General features: G+C 47.8%; 2 protein-coding genes across 2 annotated transcripts; one reads left to right on the top strand and one right to left on the bottom strand.

Annotated features, from left to right (window-relative positions):
• The first annotated feature begins 5,721 nt into the window (after positions 1 to 5,721).
• On the top strand, positions 5,722 to 6,472 carry LOC136487450 (uncharacterized). Its single transcript, XM_066484585.1, has one exon. It carries the CDS (start codon positions 5,722 to 5,724, stop codon positions 6,376 to 6,378), a length of 657 nt encoding a protein of 218 aa, XP_066340682.1. The 3' UTR covers positions 6,379 to 6,472.
• Positions 6,473 to 9,486: 3,014 nt separating this feature from the next.
• On the bottom strand, positions 9,487 to 18,061 carry LOC136486816 (SKP1-like protein 1). Its single transcript, XM_066483841.1, has 2 exons — positions 17,579 to 18,061; positions 9,487 to 9,947 (listed from the first exon to the last, which is right to left on the bottom strand). The coding sequence occupies exons 1-2, from the start codon at positions 17,921 to 17,923 to the stop codon at positions 9,774 to 9,776; spliced, it is 519 nt and encodes a 172-aa protein (XP_066339938.1). The 5' UTR covers positions 17,924 to 18,061; the 3' UTR covers positions 9,487 to 9,773.
• Between the last annotated feature and the right edge of the window lie 235 nt (positions 18,062 to 18,296).

The following is an 18,296-nucleotide window of genomic DNA, read 5'->3' as shown; positions in this document are numbered from 1 at the left end:
ATCCACTGGTGCATGCGCATGCTGCCATTTACTCCAAGCTGAACGTCCCTATCCCTATATATATCTTGTACTAGACAATGAAAGGTCAGATCTTGATTAGCTAAATTCAGAATACACAAACTCGTGGAGTTTTGTTTGTGCGTGAGTCTTGAGAGGCTTGCAACACTTGTTCTTTCGATTCCTGGGGGAGTTGTAGAACGCCGAACTACGGTTCACCTAGTTCGTGCCTTCACATCTATAGGGCGTGATTGCATGGGCTGTTTTGTCGGTACATGGAAGGGTGATTGTCTCGGTAGTTCATCGCGTGGACAGCCTCGCGGTGCACTACCTCTTCACCAGGTCACGTAGCGACAAGTTATCAAGTTCGCGGATCCTTCGAGAAGATCGGGCCACAAAACTTGCTACACGCGTTGCATAGGCGTGTGCACATCATCTGGTACTAGAGCCTCTGTTTACTCGTTAGGATTGTTCTTATTTTTGGTAGGATAGAGTTTATATACCTACTGTCCACTAATAGCCAAAAAAAAAGAAAACCTACAGCCCAAATTCATACATGCTACTGATTTTGTAGTTTGCTTTATCGAGTTTTAATCCTTTAAGATTTGTCTAGTTGCTAAATTTTTTTTTTCCACATCATTCTAGTTGTTATCATTGTTCTAATCATCAAATCGCTTGCTGCATGTACCCACCCATCCCACCCTTGTTCTAATCGTCATTGCTTGCTGCATATATATAACTAAAAAACCACCCGTTCCACCCTTGTTTTCTACCCGCCACAAATTCCCCACCCGAGTTTCTTGTTTTTGTGCTGCGCCGTCCATCTTAGTTGATCCTTATGTGCCCCTTTAGTTGAAAGTTGTGCTACGTTTCTCACAAAGGTTAAAAGAAAAGATGTATATGGGTCAAAAGAAGGACTGAAAACAACGAGTTCTTGTTCAAAAAAAAGGAAAGAAAAGAAATAAAAGAGAATTGTGTTCAGCACACCACAAAGGCGTTTGGGCAGCAACAAGTTTCGGTTGGTGCAATTGGTGTTCATCTATCCACTTCCTACATCTTGTTCCTTTCTTTGAGCATCTTTTCCTTTATATTCAGCAACTTAGACTTGAGTTCTTGGATTATTATTCGGTTTTGCATTACTACATTTCAGCGCATTCCATTTACATATTACCCCAACCAAGCTCCACTTAAAAGCACCGTGAGCTGTTGCACCGTAGTCTCTTCACTCTTCCACTATAGATTGCAGCCCCGGTTCTTGCCCTTTCCAGGAAGAGAAAGAACTTGTTCAGCAAGTGGTGAGGGAGTGATTCCACATATATATTGTCCTTTTTCCCCTCTACTAATATGGCAGCACGTGGAGATGGTGCCGCTGTTTCGGTGGAGGAATTCCAGGAGCTGCGTACACAAATGAATGATTTGATGCAACAACTACAAACTCTCCAATTGAACATGCCTCATAGAGAACCACCACCAAATGAGGATGATGACAATGAGGATAACGAGGCACCATGTCGTGCCGCTGGTCATGGACATGGACGTGGTGGGTTTGGCCATGGTTTTGGCCGTGCTCGGCGCGTTCTAGTTGGAGGTAGAGATTATGATGGTGATGATGATATGTTGTCCGACATGGATGATCATCGACATGGTGGTGGCCATCATGGTTATCGTGACCGCCATCGTCGTCGTAATGATGATGGTTTAAGAAACATGAAAGTGTCTATTCCCCCTTTCAGCGGACAGGAGAATGCTGATGCTTATTTTGAATGGGAGACCAAGGTGGAACAAATCTTTGATTTGTATGAATACTCTGCTAAAAAGAAGGCAAAGCTTGCAGCCATTGAGTTTAAAGGCTATGCCATAACTTGGTGGAATCAGGTCCGTACTGAATATCAGAGAGTTGGGCATGTTCGTATAACTTGGGAAGACATGAAGAGAGAAATGCGACATCATTTTGTTCCAGCATATTACTCTCGTGATCTACATTTGAAGCTGAAATGTCTTGTGCAAGGTACTCGTACTGTTGATGAATATTTTCAAGAATTGGAAATGTGTGTACTTCGTACAGGGATAACTGAAGATGAGGAATCCACAATGGCTCGGTTTCTAGTTGGCCTCAATAAACCCATTGCTGATAAAGTGGATATGACAACCTACACATGTCTCACCGAGTTGGTTCATTTTGCAAAGAGGGCTGAAAGGCAAATTGCTACGTCTTACAAATACAATGCTTCATGGCGTCATTCCCAACAACAAGGGGATGTCACGCCTCAATTCCAACAGCAAGGAGCTGCAACGCCCAAATCCTCATCTCGTGGAGCAAATAGATATCTTCCAACTTCTTCTAAACAATTGGATGTGAAAGGTAAAGCTGTGAGTTCAAGTTAGCCCACTTCTTCTACTGCAGCCACCCAACGCAAGACAAGCAAGATTGAGTGTTTTAAGTGTGGTGGTCATGGGCATAAGCAAGCTGGATGTCCCAATCGTCGTACTATTATTGCACTTGCTGATGGTTCTTATGATTCTCAAAGTGAAGAGGAGGACGAGTTTAACAATGTATTTGCAGATCTTAATTTTGACACTTGTGAGTATTCAGCAGAGGATGGTACATTTGAGCTAGGTCTAAATTGTTTAGCCATTCAACCTATTCCAACTTTTGCTCACAATGACCTATTACAAAATGTTTCTCCATCTTTCGACGAGATTACTAGTGATGATTTTGATGAGTTGCTTGCTGATTTTCCTGATTTGACGCGTTCTATAATGAACACACCATCTCCTTCTTTGGTGGTGAGGCGAGTTCTTTCCACTCAATTTGTTGCTGCTGAACAAGGACAACACCATAATTTGTTTCAATCCAAATGCAAAGTGAAAGGACAAGTGTGCCGTTTCATCATAGATGGTGGGAGCTGCAATAATATTGTTAGTGCTTTGCTTGTTGAGAAGCTTGGTTTGCAGCCACGTCGCCATCCACATCCATACCATATGCAATGGTTGAATAATTTCGGGACAGTTAAGGTTTTAGCCATGATTCGTTTGTCATTTTCCATTGGTGATTATCATGGAGAGGTTGATTGTGATATTGTCCCCATGCAAGCATGCCATTTGCTGCTTGGTCGGCCCTGGCAATTTGATGTGGATTCGGTGCATTTTGGATGGTCTAACAAATACACTTTCATTGCCAATGACAAGAAGGTGGTTCTTGTTCCATTATCTCCAGAGGAGATACATGTTTCAGATGTGGCTCGCATGAAAAGAGAGGAATCTGAAAAAAGAAAACTGAGTGAGACCCACAACACTAGTAAGGAAGATAGTTCTCAAGCATCCAGCCACATAAAGCCCCATTCCACTTTAAAATAGCCACACCAAACTGAGTGCTTATTTGTGACCAGGAGTGATTTGAGAGATGTGACAAACACTACAGCCCCATTCTTTGTACTGTTGTACAAGGAGGTTTTACTTTCCACTAACGACTTACCTTGCTCGCTGCCTAGTGTTGTTCTTGATTTGTTACAGGACTTTGAGGATGTTTTTCCTGATGAGCTACCAGCTGGACTTCCCCCACTTTGCGGCATCGAGCATCAAATTGACTTGGTCCCTGGTGCTTCTCTTCCCAACCGTCCAGCATACCGCACAAACCTCGAAGAAACAAAGGAAATTCAGCAACATGTAAAAGAGCTTTTGGACAAAGGGTATGTTCGTGAATCCTTATCACCATGTGCTGTTCCTGTTTTGTTAGTTCCAAAGAAAGATGGTTCTTGGCGTATGTGTGTTGATTGTCGTGCTATCAATGCTATAACTGTTCGATATTGTCACCCTATTCCAAGGCTTGATGACATGTTAGATGAGCTGAGTGGTTCAACTATTTTCACCAAGATTGATTTACGTAGTAGTTATCATCAAATTTGAATGAAAATAGGTGATGAATGGAAAACAGCATTTAAAACTAAATTTGGTCTCTATGAATGGCTTGTGATGCCCTTTGGTTTGACAAATGCTCCTTCAACTTTTATGCGTTTGATGAATCATGTGTTAAGAGCTTTCATTGGCAAATTTGTTGTTGTTTATTTTGATGATATCCTGATCTATAGCAGATCATTTGATGAACACCTTGATCATATCAGTCAAGTCCTTGCTGTTTTGAGAGCTGACCAATTGTATGGAAACATTGCTAAATGCACATTTTGCACAGACCGTGTTGTTTTTCTTGGATTTGTTGTTTCTGCAGATGGAATTCAAGTTGATGAAGAAAAGGTTAAAGCAATAAAGGATTGGCCTACACCTACAAATGTGAGTCAAGTTCGAAGTTTTCATGGTCTTGCAGGTTTTTACAGGTGTTTTGTTAAAGATTTCAGCACCATCACTGCACCCCTCAACAATTTGACAAAGAAGGATGTTCCATTCAAGTGGGTGATGAACAAGACCAAGCCTTCAATTAGCTGAAAACAAAGCTTTGTGATGCACCGCTGCTACAACTTCCTGATTTTGGTAAGACATTTGAGATCGAATGTGATGCAAGTGGTATTGGCATAGGAGGTGTACTTCTTCAAGAAGGTAAACCTGTTGCCTACTTTTCTGAAAAGTTGAATGGTCCACATCTGAATTATTCTGTCTATGATAAAGAGCTTTATGCCTTAGTTTCGAGTTTTGGAAGTTTGGCAACATTATTTGTTACCTAAAGAATTCGTCATCCATTCTGATCATGAAGCTTTGAAATATCTAAAAAGTCAAGGCAAACTGAACCGTAGACATGCTAAATGGATTGAGTTCATTGAAACATTTCCCTACGTTGTAAAACATAAGCGTGGAAAAGATAACATTGTTGCCGATGCCTTATCACGGAGATGTGGTTTGGTTACACAATTAGATACAAAAGTGCTTGGTTTGGAATCCATTAAAACACTCTATGCAACTGATTCTGATTTTAAAGAACCTTTCTCTCATTGCATTGCTGGAAAAGGCTGGGACAAGTATTATGTGCATGATGGTTTTTTATTTCGGACTAACAAACTATGCACTCCAGCCTGCTCGATTCGTCAAGTTCTTTTGCAGGAAGCACATGCTAGTGGCTTAGCTGGTCATTTTGGCGCCAAAAAGACATTGGACATGCTCTCCGATCATTTCTTTTGGCCACATATGCGACGTGATGTCTAGCGACATGTTGCACGCTGCATAATCTGCTTGAAAGCTAAGTCCCGTCTTAATCCCCATGGTCTTTATACTCCATTACTAGTTCTAAATGTACCTTGGGAAGATATATCCATGGATTTTATTTTGGGGTTACCTCGGTCTCAGAGGGGGAGGGATTCTATCTTTGTTGTTGTTGACCGATTCTCTAAAATGGCACATTTTATTCCATGTCATAAGAACGACGATGCTTCACACGTTGCTGATTTGTTTTTCAGGGAGATCGTTCGTTTACATGGAGTACCAAGGACTATTGTTTTAGATCGGGATACAAAATTTCTAAGCTATTTTTGGAAGACGTTATGGGCTAAACTTGGTACAAAGTTGTTATTTTCCACCACTTGTCATCCGCAAACTGATGGGCAAACTGAAGTTGTCAACCGTACCTTGTCCACCATGTTGCGTGCTGTGTTGAAAAAGAATTTGAAGCAGTGGGAAGACTGCCTTCCACATGTTGAATTTGCTTATAACAGGGCAGTCCATTCCACAACAAACTTTTATCCATTTGAAATTGTTTATGGGTTTAAACCGCATACTCCCATGGATCTTTTGCCTTTACCATTACAGGAACAAGTTAACTTGGATGCAGCAAAGAGATCAGATTTTCTCAAGAAGCTACATGATGAGACAAGAAGGAATATCGAGAAGAAATCAGCACAATATGCAAAGCAAGCGAACAAAGGTAAGAAGAAGGTTACATTCCAGCCCAGAGACCTCGTGTGGTTGCATCTACGCAAGGATCGATTTCCTCAACAGCGCAAGAGTAAGTTATCTCCTAGGGGTGATGGTCCATTCAAGGTTTTACACAAGATAAATGATAATGCTTACAAAATTGAGCTGCCACCTCAATATTCCAATGTGAGTACAACATTCAATGTCAAAGACTTGCTTCCATTTGTTGGTGAGCCTGAGTCGAGGATGACTCCTTCTCAAGAGGGGGAGGCTAATGAGGACATTCCTAGCATTCACTCATCTTCAAATGAAACTCCACTTGATAAAGCTGGTCCAATTACAAGAAGTAGAGCTAAACAATTGGAGAAGGAAATTCATTCTCAGGTGAACGCTAACCTTATGTTTAATAATCAGTTTATGTTGAATGAGCCTATGCTTTTGAGTTCTTGTTCCAATGTCCTTAGGAATGATGGAGTGTATGAACCAGCATGGGATGAAGATGGATTCAAGCCTCTAGACATTTGAACCAAGAAGCCTATGGTGTGCAAGAATAAAATGGTGGTTCATCACCTTTGCATGGAAATGCAACCAGAAGCTAGATGACTGATACATGGTATGAATTCCAAGCATCACCGCGGACAGAATATAAGGAGTTAGACGGTGTTCTATATGTGGATGGAAGCGTCTTCAAGTCTACTTTCCAGCCCATCAAACGGTTCATTATTTGGACTTCCCAATAAAGAGTTATGCTCATTTTAGTAACTGCTATCAGAAGCTGAAAGACGCGCGAACCAGCCACGAAATCCACTGGTGCATGCGCATGCTGCCATTTACTCCAAGTTGAATGTCCCTATCCCTATATATATCTTGTACTAGACAATGAAAGGTCAGATCTTGATTAGCTGAATTCAGAATACACAAACTCGTGGAGTTTTGTTTATGCGTGAGTCTTGAGAGGCTTGCAACACTTGTTCTTTCGATTCCTGAGGGAGTTGTAGAACGCCGAACTGCGGTTCACCCAATTCGTGCCTTCACGTCTATAGGGCGTGATTGCGTGGGCTGTTTCGTCGGTACGTGGAAGGGTGATTGTCTCGGTAGTTCGTCGCGTGGACAGCCTCGCGGTGCACTGCCTCTTCACCAGGTCACGCAGCGACAAGTTATCAAGTTCGCGAATTCTTCGAGAAGATCGGGCCACAAAACTTGCTACACGCGTTGCATAGGCGTGTGCACATCACGGGGAAGCTTGTCTTCTTGTGTCACGCCCCATGACCCTGTTGGAGGAGTGGTTGACAGCGCCGCGCTTGCGGGCGGTGCCTGGGAGCCCCCGAGCACTGATGGCTCGGGGCGTGTCTTCTTGTGCCCGGTCCTGGCGCCTAAGGCTAGGGGGAGGCCAAGGATCGGGTCCAGGCTCCCGTCGACCGGGTGCCCCGGGCTCGGGCGAGCCCCCGAGCGCTAAGCAGAGGCGGCAGGCTTACTCGGGCTCGGTCCAATCCTCTGACCAAAGGGTGCGCGCGAGCGTACCCGATGGGTATAGCCCCCGAGCGATTCTGGAAGGGTCGGTCGGGGGTCTCTCGGTCGGGAACCTTTGATCCCGTGGCTTAACATACCCATATGTTAGGATCTCGTCATTTGGCAAGGCAGTTCTCTACCTGTTAGGGGAAGAACTATCTTGTTAAATTCTTGTCTCAGTAGTATGCCCACTTATGCCATGTCCATGTAGCTCCTCCTCAGACTATGATTGAAAAAAATAGATAAGGTCCGGAAAAGATTTTCCTGTCAAGGGGGTGGTACAAAAAGAAAATATCATCTAGTAAAGTGGAAAATCATCACCAAACCTAAGGAAAAAGGGGGGTTTAGGTGTCAAAGATTTAAAGAAGATGAATGTAAGCTTGTTGTGCAAGTGGTGTTCGAAACTTGAGCATGAGAAGGCATTTGGCAAGATATTGTAAGACAAAAATATATGAAAAACACATGTGTTTTTCAAGTAAGACATAAATCTTCTAATTCCCCTGTGTGGAATGATTTTATCAAAGTCAAAAATATTTACATTAAAGGGAGAGTTTTGATACTTGGTGATGGCAATAATATTGATTTTTGGCATGATATATGGTGTCAACCATTATCCCTAAAGGACAGGTTCCCTGAGTTGTTCAAGATTTGTTTTGATGAAAGTGATTAATAGGAATTGGAGATTAAACTTTGGAAGGTGGCTTTCTGCTGCAGGGCCAACTTAGGAACCTGTACAACATGATTTCAGATACAAAACCAACTCCCAGGCTGATGGGGTGGTTTGGAGATGGGGAAAAGCTGGAGTTTTTTCAGTCAGTTCAGTTTATAAGCATTTGTTTAGAAACTAGGAAGGGGAAGATAATAGCCAAATTTGGAAGGCCAAAATCCCTCTGAAAATCAATAATTTTATGTGGCTAACCTTGAAAAATGCCATATTGACCAAAGATAATCTTCTCATAAGGAAATGGAAGGGTAGCCCCAATTGTGCTTTTTGTAAGGAAGGAGAATTTGTCCAGCATTTATTTTTTGATTGCCCTATGAGCAAATATATCTGGAGCATCTTGGCATACATTTTGGGGCTTCAGTGAGACGTACTTCTTTTGTCTAGTTCTGGGTTTGGATCAAGTGGTGCTTACCAGGTGGCAGACGTGTCTATTTTGTGGGTCTGGCGGCTGTTTGCTTTGATGGGAAAAGACAAGAAACAGTGTCTGCTTTGATGGGAAAAGAGTGGAGACTCCAACTGAGGTTCTATGTTTGATTTCTTCTATGTTGATATATTGGGCAGGGCTTCGGAACGTCATTTCGACTAACTAGAGCATGGAGCAGAAGTTTTACAGAAGACGGCGTTGTTCTTCCACCAACAAGGGAGGCCGGATGGGAGCGACAACAGGATGGCAATTGTCTGAAATCACCTGATGGAGAAGTGTCTGGAATCACATGATGGAGTGTGCCTGCTGAAGACGGTTGGGGTATCATGGTTCTACGTTATGGCCTGCGAGCTGTTGGCGCCTTGAGGGCATGTAATATGTAATAAATGAAGTAGTGGCGAATCGTGTTTTTTTTTTTTTTTTGCTAGTTTTGTAGTTGGCGCCTGGTTTCTTGGCGCTAGGAGTCTTCACTTTTGCTACGTTTGCAACAAACACATAATTTCATTGTTGTCAATTAATGAAATTTGGCTATGCCGTTGTAGGGAAAAAATACTAGGAAAAGAGAATCAAGTTTTCCAATCTAAGTTGCTCTTAGGAAGTGTTTGGTTGGTGGGATCTTTATAGACCTATTTTTTTCTAATGTTTGGCTTGTTTTCTAATGTTTGGCTTGGGGTATTGCTGGAGCCAGGGACATCTCACTTGGTATATTCCCTGAGTTTTTTATGACTCCATGTCCCTCTTTTTTTAGCGGACACAGTCATGGCGAGCTGGAAGAGAAGCCTGAGGAAGAAGGGGAGCGACTGCCGGCCTTAGGGCACGGACCTCATCAATTGTCAACTAAGATATCAGTTGTCAGCGCCAGGTTAGACCCGCCTGGATCATTTATGCCTGATTTGTTCAACAAACAAGACTTTCTTACCTCGTCAGGTTAGACAGCAAAAAAAAACTTGGAATCGACAAATGGTAAACAAGCAAGTGGCTCATGAATAGGCAATATCACAATAATGATAGTACTTTGCCAAGAGATTCAATATGGAGGAATCGCACAAAACATCCACGAGGATTGACCTCTTAGGGCAGCAGCCGAAGTCCTTTCATGGAATAACCGACCATTGAACACATCAGTTTTACGCAACACATTGGCAAGCAAAGTGACTCCCAAAATACTTACAACCATTACGACGACATTTAAAAGCAGAGCATTGCAAGGTAGTAGATATGACGAAACCTAGGCATCAAGAGATCAGGGGGTTCAGCACCTCCTTACTCAAAGGCCCACTGGTTCTCCCTGCGGATCTCCTCTTCCTCCTCAGGGGTGAAGTCATTCTTGATGTTGAAGGTCTTGCGGATCTCCTCTGGGGTTTTGCCCTTGATCATGTCAGCAACAGTCTGGCAGGTCAGGTCCAGCAGACCCTTGATGTTGAGATAGTTTGCAGCCTATAAAATTAGGGGAGAACCAATCATCAGAAGTGTCAAATAATAATTGCAATTTATACAGTTTATAATTATGAAAATCAAACAAAAACAGCATGACAATAGAAAATGCAAAATCAAAAGCACAACAACAATGTCTATAGTAAATTGATATAGCCTCAAAGAAATCAAGTCAAGGAAGATAAGCAGGATTATCAAATCAAATAAGTCAAGGAAGATAAGCAGGATTATCAAATCAAATATATACAGATATAACCATCAAAAAATATATATACAGGTATCATCAATAGAACTACAAATTGGACAGTTTTAGTGTATTCACAAATAAAGCTGGGTATATTTCCAGTGAAGACATCGCAGAGGATACAGATACCATAAGATATTTGAGAATTGAGAATGAAATAAAATTAAACCAAACAAGCAATATTACCAAGTTCATACTGTAATTCAAGCCAAACATGTTACCCAGGGAAAGGACAAAGTAAATGAAATGAGAAACTTCAAGTGACAAAACATGTTAGCCAGAAAAAGGTCAAGTACAGCAAAATAAAAACTGAAATGCAACAGTAATCTGAAAGTAAGAATATGTAGCGTTATTGTGGATGAACTTTGTGTATTATGCAATTTAACTATCTAGTTATGAATTATAAATTCTCTTAAGTACCAAAGAAAAGTTATGATCTTTCTCTTTAACTAAATAGTTAAATTGAATAACAGACAAAATATGTTAGTCGCTGAATAATTCTTACTCTTGGTAGTAGCAAAATTCTTATTCTCATCGAGAGAGAATGACACTAGGAGTTGGGGCAATTTTCTGGTTTATTTCTCACACAAATGTCATGTCAACCTGAGGGTTGGGGATACATATTTATAGACTGCTAGCCAGCCAAGCATATGCCAAGATGCTAGATGCTAACATGCTGTCCTAGATGCTAAGATGCTGTCCTACCAAGTCAAGGATGTTGTCCTTGATGGGCAGCAAGACCACCATGCAGCCACAAGGACCATATGCTGCAGCCCCACAAAGACCAGCCAACACATAGACTTATCCCATCATTCTCCCCCTAAGTCTTGTGCGTCATCTTGTGGGAAAGTTGAACCATCCTGGTCCTGTAGCAGCGCTCAAGGAACTTGATCCTCCCAAGAGGCTTGGTAAGCAGGTCCGCAAGCTGGTCCTTGTTGTTGATGTAGCTTGCCTTGATGCTCCCTTCCTCCAAACAGCCTCGGATGAAGTGGTACCTCACCCAGATGTGCTTACTCCGTTCATGGAAAACGAGGTTCTTTGCCAGGGCCAGAGCGGACTTGTTGTCCATCCTGAGCTCCACTGCTCTAGTGTCTCTGCCGAGGAGATCACCAAGCAGTCGAGCGAGCCAAAGCGCCTGAGTCGAAGCGGTGGAGGCCGCTATGTACTCGGCCTCGCAGCTGGACAGGGCCACCACCTGCTGCTTGACCGACTGCCAACTAACGAGGCACTTGCCGAGGAGGAAGAGGATCCCGCTCATGCTCTTGCTGGTGTCGATGTCGCCGACGTGGTCGCTGTCGCTGTACCCGACGAAGTGTGCCGCCCCTGGGCACCTAGGGTAGTAGAGGTCGTGCTCGAGAGTCCCCGCAACGTAGCGGATGATCCTCTTCATAGCCTGCTGGTGCTCCGTCGTCGGTCGCTGCATGAACCGACTAACGTAGCCGACGGAGAATGCCAAGTCCGGCCGTGTGTGGGCGAGGTAGCGAAGGCTCCCCACAAGACGCCGGTACTACGTAGCGTCAACCTCCTCCGTCGTGCTATCGCGGCTCAGCTTCAGCCTCTCCTCCATCGAAGTGAGAGCTGGGTTGCAGTCGGTGAGCCCAGCTAGCTCAACGACGCGCTTGGCGTAGGCGGTCTATCTAAGCGTGATCCCGGAGTCATCTTAGTGCACCTCGATTCCCAGATAGAAGTAGAGAAGCCCCAGGTCACTCATCTGGAAGATGGCCTTCATCTCTTCCTTGAATGCCGCCACCTCCGCATCCTTGGTGCCGGTGATCACCAAGTCGTCGACGTAGACACCCACTAGCAGAGCATTTCCTCCACTGCCCCGTCGATAGATGGCCGCCTCGTGCAGGCTTTGCTCGAAGCCCATCCCCTTTAGCGTGGAATCCAACTTGGCATTCCACGCCCTCGATGCCTGCCGCAAGCCATAGAGGGCCTTGCGCAGGCGGAGCACCTTGCCCTCCTTGCCGGGGATCGCAAATCCCGGCGGCTGGTGCACGTAGACCTCCTCCTTCAAGTCGCCGTTAAGGAACGCCGACTTGACGTCCATGTGATGAACACACCAGCCCTTCTGGGCAGCTAGCGCAAGGAGGAGTCACACGACTCCATCCGTGCCACGGGAGCAAAGGCGTCGTCGAAGTCGACCCCCTCCTGCTGCACAAAACCTCGTGCCACCAAGCGAGCCTTGTGCTTGACGATGGCGCCGACTTCATCCCTCTTTAGCTTGTACACCCACTTAAGGGTGATCGCGCTGTGGCCCCGAGGAAGGTCAGCAAGCTCCTAGGTGCGGTTCTTCTCAACCGCATCCATCTCCAATTGCATCGCGGCGCGCCATGCCGCGTCTCTCGGCCTCAGCAAACGACCGAGGCTCGTCGTCGTCACACGCAAGGTGCAACTGCGCCTCCAGGTCGTGAGGCACCAGTCCCGGCACCGGCTGGTCGCCGAGAAGGTTCTCCATCATACGGTACCGCAATGGCTCGCCATCGTGGTACGCGTCGATGCGCTCCTCGTCGTGAGAGAGCGGAGTAGCGAGCTCAACCAGGCTGTGCTCGACACGAGCTGGCGTTGGAGTAAACGTGCCCGGAGAGGTGCCTGTCGGTGCTGGAGTGCGTGGCGGTGCCGGCTGTGGAGCCGGCGAAGAACTCATCGCAGCCGAGGTCCTGGCTGGAGAGCGTGGTGCTGTCGAAGTAGCAAGCGCCGAGGTCGGTGGAGGCTCGGGGACTGGGGTAGACGCGCTCGTCGAAGAAGAGCGGCCTACTCCCCCAGCTCCCTCGAAGTGAACGTACTCGACAGTGAAGTCGTCGTACGTCGGAGCCGAGCCGTTGTCCACCGCCTTGTCCCACGCCCATCCTCGCCCTTCGTTGAACACAACGTCACACGCCGTGCGCACACGCTGTCTTTGGGTCGAGGATGCGGTAGGCCTTCGAGCCCTCCGCGTAACCGATGAACACTCCCAGAGTGCTCCTGTCGTCGAGCTTGCTGATGTGGCCAAGCTCCTTGGCGAACACGAGGCAGCCAAAGACCCGCAAGTGAGAGACCGCAGGCTTGCGCCCATGTCAAGCCTCGTACGGCGTCCTGCCGTCGAGCGCCTTGGTAGGCGAGCGGTTGAGGATGTAGACGGCCGACACCACCGCCTCTCCCCAGAAGACAGCTGACATCCCCCTCTGCTTGAGAAGGGCCCGAGCCATCCCCACAACCGTCTGGTTGCGCCGCTCGACGACGCCGTTCTGCTACGGGCTGTACAGCGCGGAGTAGTGGCACTGAATGCCCTTATCAGCGCAGTACGACGCGAATTCAACCGCCGTGAATTCGCCGCCGTTGTCGACGCGCAGCATGCGCAGCTTGCGGCCGCACTCCGCCTCCGCAGCAGCCTGCGTGTGCCTGATGGCGTCCGCAGCCTCTCCCTTGCTGCCGAGGACCATCACCCACATGTAGCGGAAGAGGTCGTCGACGAACAGCAGGAAGTAGCATCGTCCTCCCGGTGTGGCCGGTGTCACCGGGCCACACAAGTCCCCGTGCATAAGCTCGAGCCTCTCCTTGGCTCGAAAGCTCGCCCGCTGGGGAAAGGGGAGTCACCTCTGCTTTGTCAACACGCAGACGTCGCAGAGCTGCTCCACATGGTCAAGGCACGGCCGGCCTCGCACCATCTCCGTGGCACTGAGCCGCTTCAGGGCCTCGAAGTGAAGGTGCTCGAAGCGCTCGTGCCACTGCCACGCCTCGTCATCCCGACGAGCAGAGAGACAGAGGGGTTGTGCCACCTGCACGTTAAGGACGTAGAGTCGATTTGCGCTTCTGGTTACCTTGGCAAGAAGGCGACGACGGCGATCCTAAATCCTCATGACTCCATCCTCAACCACCACGCGCGAACCGTTCTCATCCAGCTGTCCCAAGCTGATGATAGAGTTCCCCAACGCGGGGATGTAGTAGACTCCGGTGAGCAGCCTGTGCTCACCAGACACGGCGGTGAAGGTGATGGAGCCGACGCCCTTGATCTCCACGCCGGAGGCATCTCCAAACTTGACAGAGCCTCGAACGCTGGAGTCAAGCTCGGTGAAGAACTCCCGTCGACCGGTCATGTGATGGGTGGCGCCGGTGTCGAGGCACCACCCGTCAGTCTTGTCGTTGCCGGAGCCGTCGCCGAGGAGGGCGTGTGCTTTTGGCTCGTCAAGGTGGAGGAGAGCCGCTGCGGCCGGTGCCGCTGGAGGTAGCTCGATGCTTGCATGTGCCATGAACAGAGCCGGCTCCTCCTCCGCCTGTGCGACATGGGCCTGGCCGCGTCGTGGCTGTCGACAGTCCTTGGCCCAATGGGCAAGCTGGCCGCAGTTGCGGCAGGTGTCGTCTCGTGCCAGCTTGTGCTTGCCGGCGACGCCGCCCTGGGCGCCTCCACGAGCATCACCCTCGGCACGTCCTTACGCCCTGGCCTGGGCGTCTCTGCGCGCCTTGCCACGCTTGCGGCCGCCTATCGCGGAAGAAGGCTCCCCCTTCTTCTGGTTACCTTGGCAGGCAACCCACTGCTCCCGAGTGAGGAGCTTCCCGCCAGTGGTGATGGGCCCCAAGAGGCTGTGGCTCATCGCTGTCGACAACCTTGAGGCGACCTATCGCCTCCTCGATCGACATCATGGAGAGATCCAGCAGAGACTCGATCGAGCGAGCCATCTGCTTGTACTTCTCGGGGACGCAACGGAAGAGCTTTTCGACAGCTCTCTCCTCGCCGTAGGTGTCATCGCCGAACTGCACCATCTTCTGCAACAGAGTGTTGAGACGAAGAGCAAAGTCATCAACATCCTCACCTGGCTTGAAGGCCAGGTTCTCCAACTCCTTGCGAAGTGCCTACAGTGTGGACTTGCGGGCGCGGTCACTGCCGATGCGTGCCGCAGCAATGGCGTCCCAAGCCTCCTTGGCAGTCCGCTTGTTGGTAAGCGAGAACTGCATCTCGGACGGGACTGCAGCGATGAGGGCATCCAGCGCCCGTCGATCCTGGTCGTAGTCGACGTCGCTTTACCGAACTGCCTCCCACATGTGCCGCACCTGGAGCTTTACCCTCATCACCGCAGCCCACTCGACGTAGTTGGTCTTAGTGAGGGTAGGCCACCCACCGCTGGGGCCGACATCCCAGACAACAGCCTGGAGCCCGTGGCAGCCTGGAGCCCGTGGTAACCACGGTACCAATCCGAGGAGAGAGAGCCACGCTGCCTGTGAAGGCCGCGCTCTCCATCGACCCGTCCGCCACCGTTGCCGTGCGCGCCTCCTCCAGGAGCGCCACCGCCGTGCGTGCCTCCTCCAGGAGCGCCGGCGGCGCGCCCGCGCCTGTCTGGGCTGCCGCCGCGCTCGTGGGCGTGCGCGGCTGCCCACTACGTCGCCCGCACTCGCGCTGCCTCCCTCCCGAGCAGCTCGAGGTCCGTGTCGACGCTGTCGTCAGCAGAAATGGAGTTGCTGATGCTGCCGCGTAGAACCTCGACCTCCGCTGCCGCCGCACACGCTGCATCCGCCGCCGCCGCCACTTCCGCCTCCACTCTGGCTGCTGCCAGCTCCGCCGCTGCCAGCTTCGACGCCCTTGCCACCGCCGCAGCGGTCTCTGCTGCCGCTCGCTCGCGTTCCTCTGCCGCGGCAAGTTCGGCCTCCTACCGACGCCGCGTGCTCGAGGCGACCGAGCGCTGAGACAGTCCTGCGGACATGACGCGCTACCAGGGGGCTGCTGCATGGGGAGAGGGCTGCTTCAGACGAGCTGCGCTGAGGGAGAGGAGTGAGCAGGGGCGGCCGGGGCTGCTGCTGCTCCGAGCTGGGGCTGTTGCGAGGCTGGGAAAGGAGATGAGCAGAAGATGCTCAGGCTACAGGATAGTACGACTCTATACCAGTTGTTAGTCGCTGAATTCTTACTCTTGGTAGTAGCAGAATTCTTACTCTCATCGAGAGAGGATGACACTAGGAGTTGGGGCAATTTTCTGGTTTATTTCTCACACAAATGTCATGCCAACCTGAGGGGTTGGGGATACATATTTATAGGCTGCTAGAGAGCCAAGCATATGCCAAGATGCTAGATGCTAACATGTTGTCCTAAAACAGATGTTGTCCTAGATTCTAAGATGCTGTCTTAGCCAGTCAAGGATGTTGTCCTTGATGGGCAGTAAGACCACCATGCACCCACAAGGATCATATGCTGCAGCCCCACAAAGACCAGCCAACACAGAGACTTATCCCATCAAAATATTCATCCACAATATCGCTAGAGCTCTCAATTTCCAACTAAAACAAACACCGCCAATGAAATGAGTATTAAGACCTTGCTTCGGTTCCCTGCCTAACTAGCACTAATTCAAATACATATTAAGAGCCAGCAAAGGGAAATAGACATGTACTCCAATCAACGATTTCCATGGTAAGGATATCATAGTCATATTCATGAAATGGGAGACAGACATGTACTCTAATCAACCATTTGCAAGCTAAGGATCTCATAATCATATATTCACAAAAAGGGAGACAGACATGTACTCCAATCAACAATTTGCAAGATACTATCTAGTCATATTCACAAAACCCCACAATTTAAGGATTTCTACCACACTGCTAGAACAAAACTCTGCATTAATAAGACAGGGAAAAGAATATCAACCATTTGCAAGCTAAGGATCTCATAATCATATATTCACAAAAAGGAAGACAGACATGTACTCCAATCAACAATTTGCAAGATAAGGCTATCTAGTCATATTCACAAAACCCCACAATTTAAAGATTTCTACCACAGTGCTAGAACAAAATTGTGCACTAATAAGACAGGGAAAAGATTCTGCAGCTAGCGAGCATTGTAAGCTCATAAAAGAAATGAATGCATCCCATATATCATCACTCCCAAAATAATGATTTTAGCACACAGATTGGATGACACTAAGCACAAAACTTTAGAAAATTTAAATATCCACAACGATAATTGACAAAGATAACTTACCAATACCAACCAACAGACAACAAAGATTATACCTCGTATAGATAGCAATACTTAAATGCCAACACAATCAATTATAGAACCAAGATTAAGATCATATAAACCTACTAAAGCTTCAAATACTAAGCCTTTCAGATGTAATCTGTCTTTATAAATAGATAACCTTTTGTGATGCTCATAATAATACACATCATAATCCAATCTACCACCATGCATAATTATGTTGCAATCAAATAGCACAGTCTATGCAATCAGCACATGGTAAACAGCTATCAACCAAGAACAAATTAAGTCACAATCAAATAGCCACAGAGTCTATGCAATCAGCACATGGTAAACATTTATCAACCACGAATAATAAATCCAATGCCGATGCGTATGTAAACATCGTAGATCTAATTTGGTTCCGATACGAATAGATAAGTGGGAGGTAGGATCCTTTACCAAGATGAGGTCGAAGAGCGTGGCCTGGTCGACCTTGACGAAGTCAGCGTCCCAGTTCTTGAGATCCTCACCGGAGGCGGCGGTGCTGTTGGCGGCGGCGGCACCCACGTCGTCGGAACCGGCCTTGGCGGCTGCGGCGGCATGTACGTGCTTGTTGCAGTACTCGATTACCTTGGATAGGATCTTGGAGTTGACGTTAGGAAGCGGGATGCCGTTGTCGGCGCAGTCATCTTCGATCATGTGGCGGATGGTCTGCGACTCCATCGCCACCGCCTCCTCCACCTCGAACTCCTCACCATCCGAGCTTTTGAGGGTTATCATTTTCTTCTCGCCCTCGGCCGCCATCGATTTGATCGGAGGGAAGTGGGGAAAGTTGGTGTGCCCTCGCCGGATCGGATCGAGGACGGAACCCTAGCTCTGTAGCTGCTGCGCGAAGAGGGCGATAGATTGGGGAAAGTCGATTGGGGATTGCGGCGTGCGGCAGGTGGATATATATATATATATTAAATATATAGCAGCGAGGACACGCGGGGGCTCGCTCGATCCACCGTCCGATGCGGAGCAGCGTACTCCAAGATCGAGCCGTACGCGTCCGGGAAATGTGGGCCTAGTTTAGATCGCAAGGTTTTTCATCCTCTCTTCGTCACATCAAATCTTTGACATATGTACGGAGTATTAAATATAGATAAAAAATAACTAATTATACAGTTTGATTGTA

The sequence above is a fragment of the Miscanthus floridulus genome, chromosome 10 (genome assembly GCF_019320115.1).
Source record: "Miscanthus floridulus cultivar M001 chromosome 10, ASM1932011v1, whole genome shotgun sequence".
Classification (NCBI taxonomy): domain Eukaryota; kingdom Viridiplantae; phylum Streptophyta; class Magnoliopsida; order Poales; family Poaceae; genus Miscanthus; species Miscanthus floridulus.
Note: the sequence above shows the minus strand (reverse complement) of the source record. Positions and strands in the feature narration are given on the sequence as shown.

Coding starts and splice junctions, on each gene's coding strand:
- LOC136487450 (XM_066484585.1), top strand. CDS start 5,722: ATGGATCTTTTGCCTTTACCATTACAGGAACAAGTTAACTTGGATGCA.
- LOC136486816 (XM_066483841.1), bottom strand. CDS start 17,923: ATGGCGGCCGAGGGCGAGAAGAAAATGATAACCCTCAAAAGCTCGGAT. Junction 9,948..17,578: donor CGCTCTTCGACCTCATCTTG/GTAAAGGATCCT, acceptor CTAATTTTATAG/GCTGCAAACTATCTCAACAT.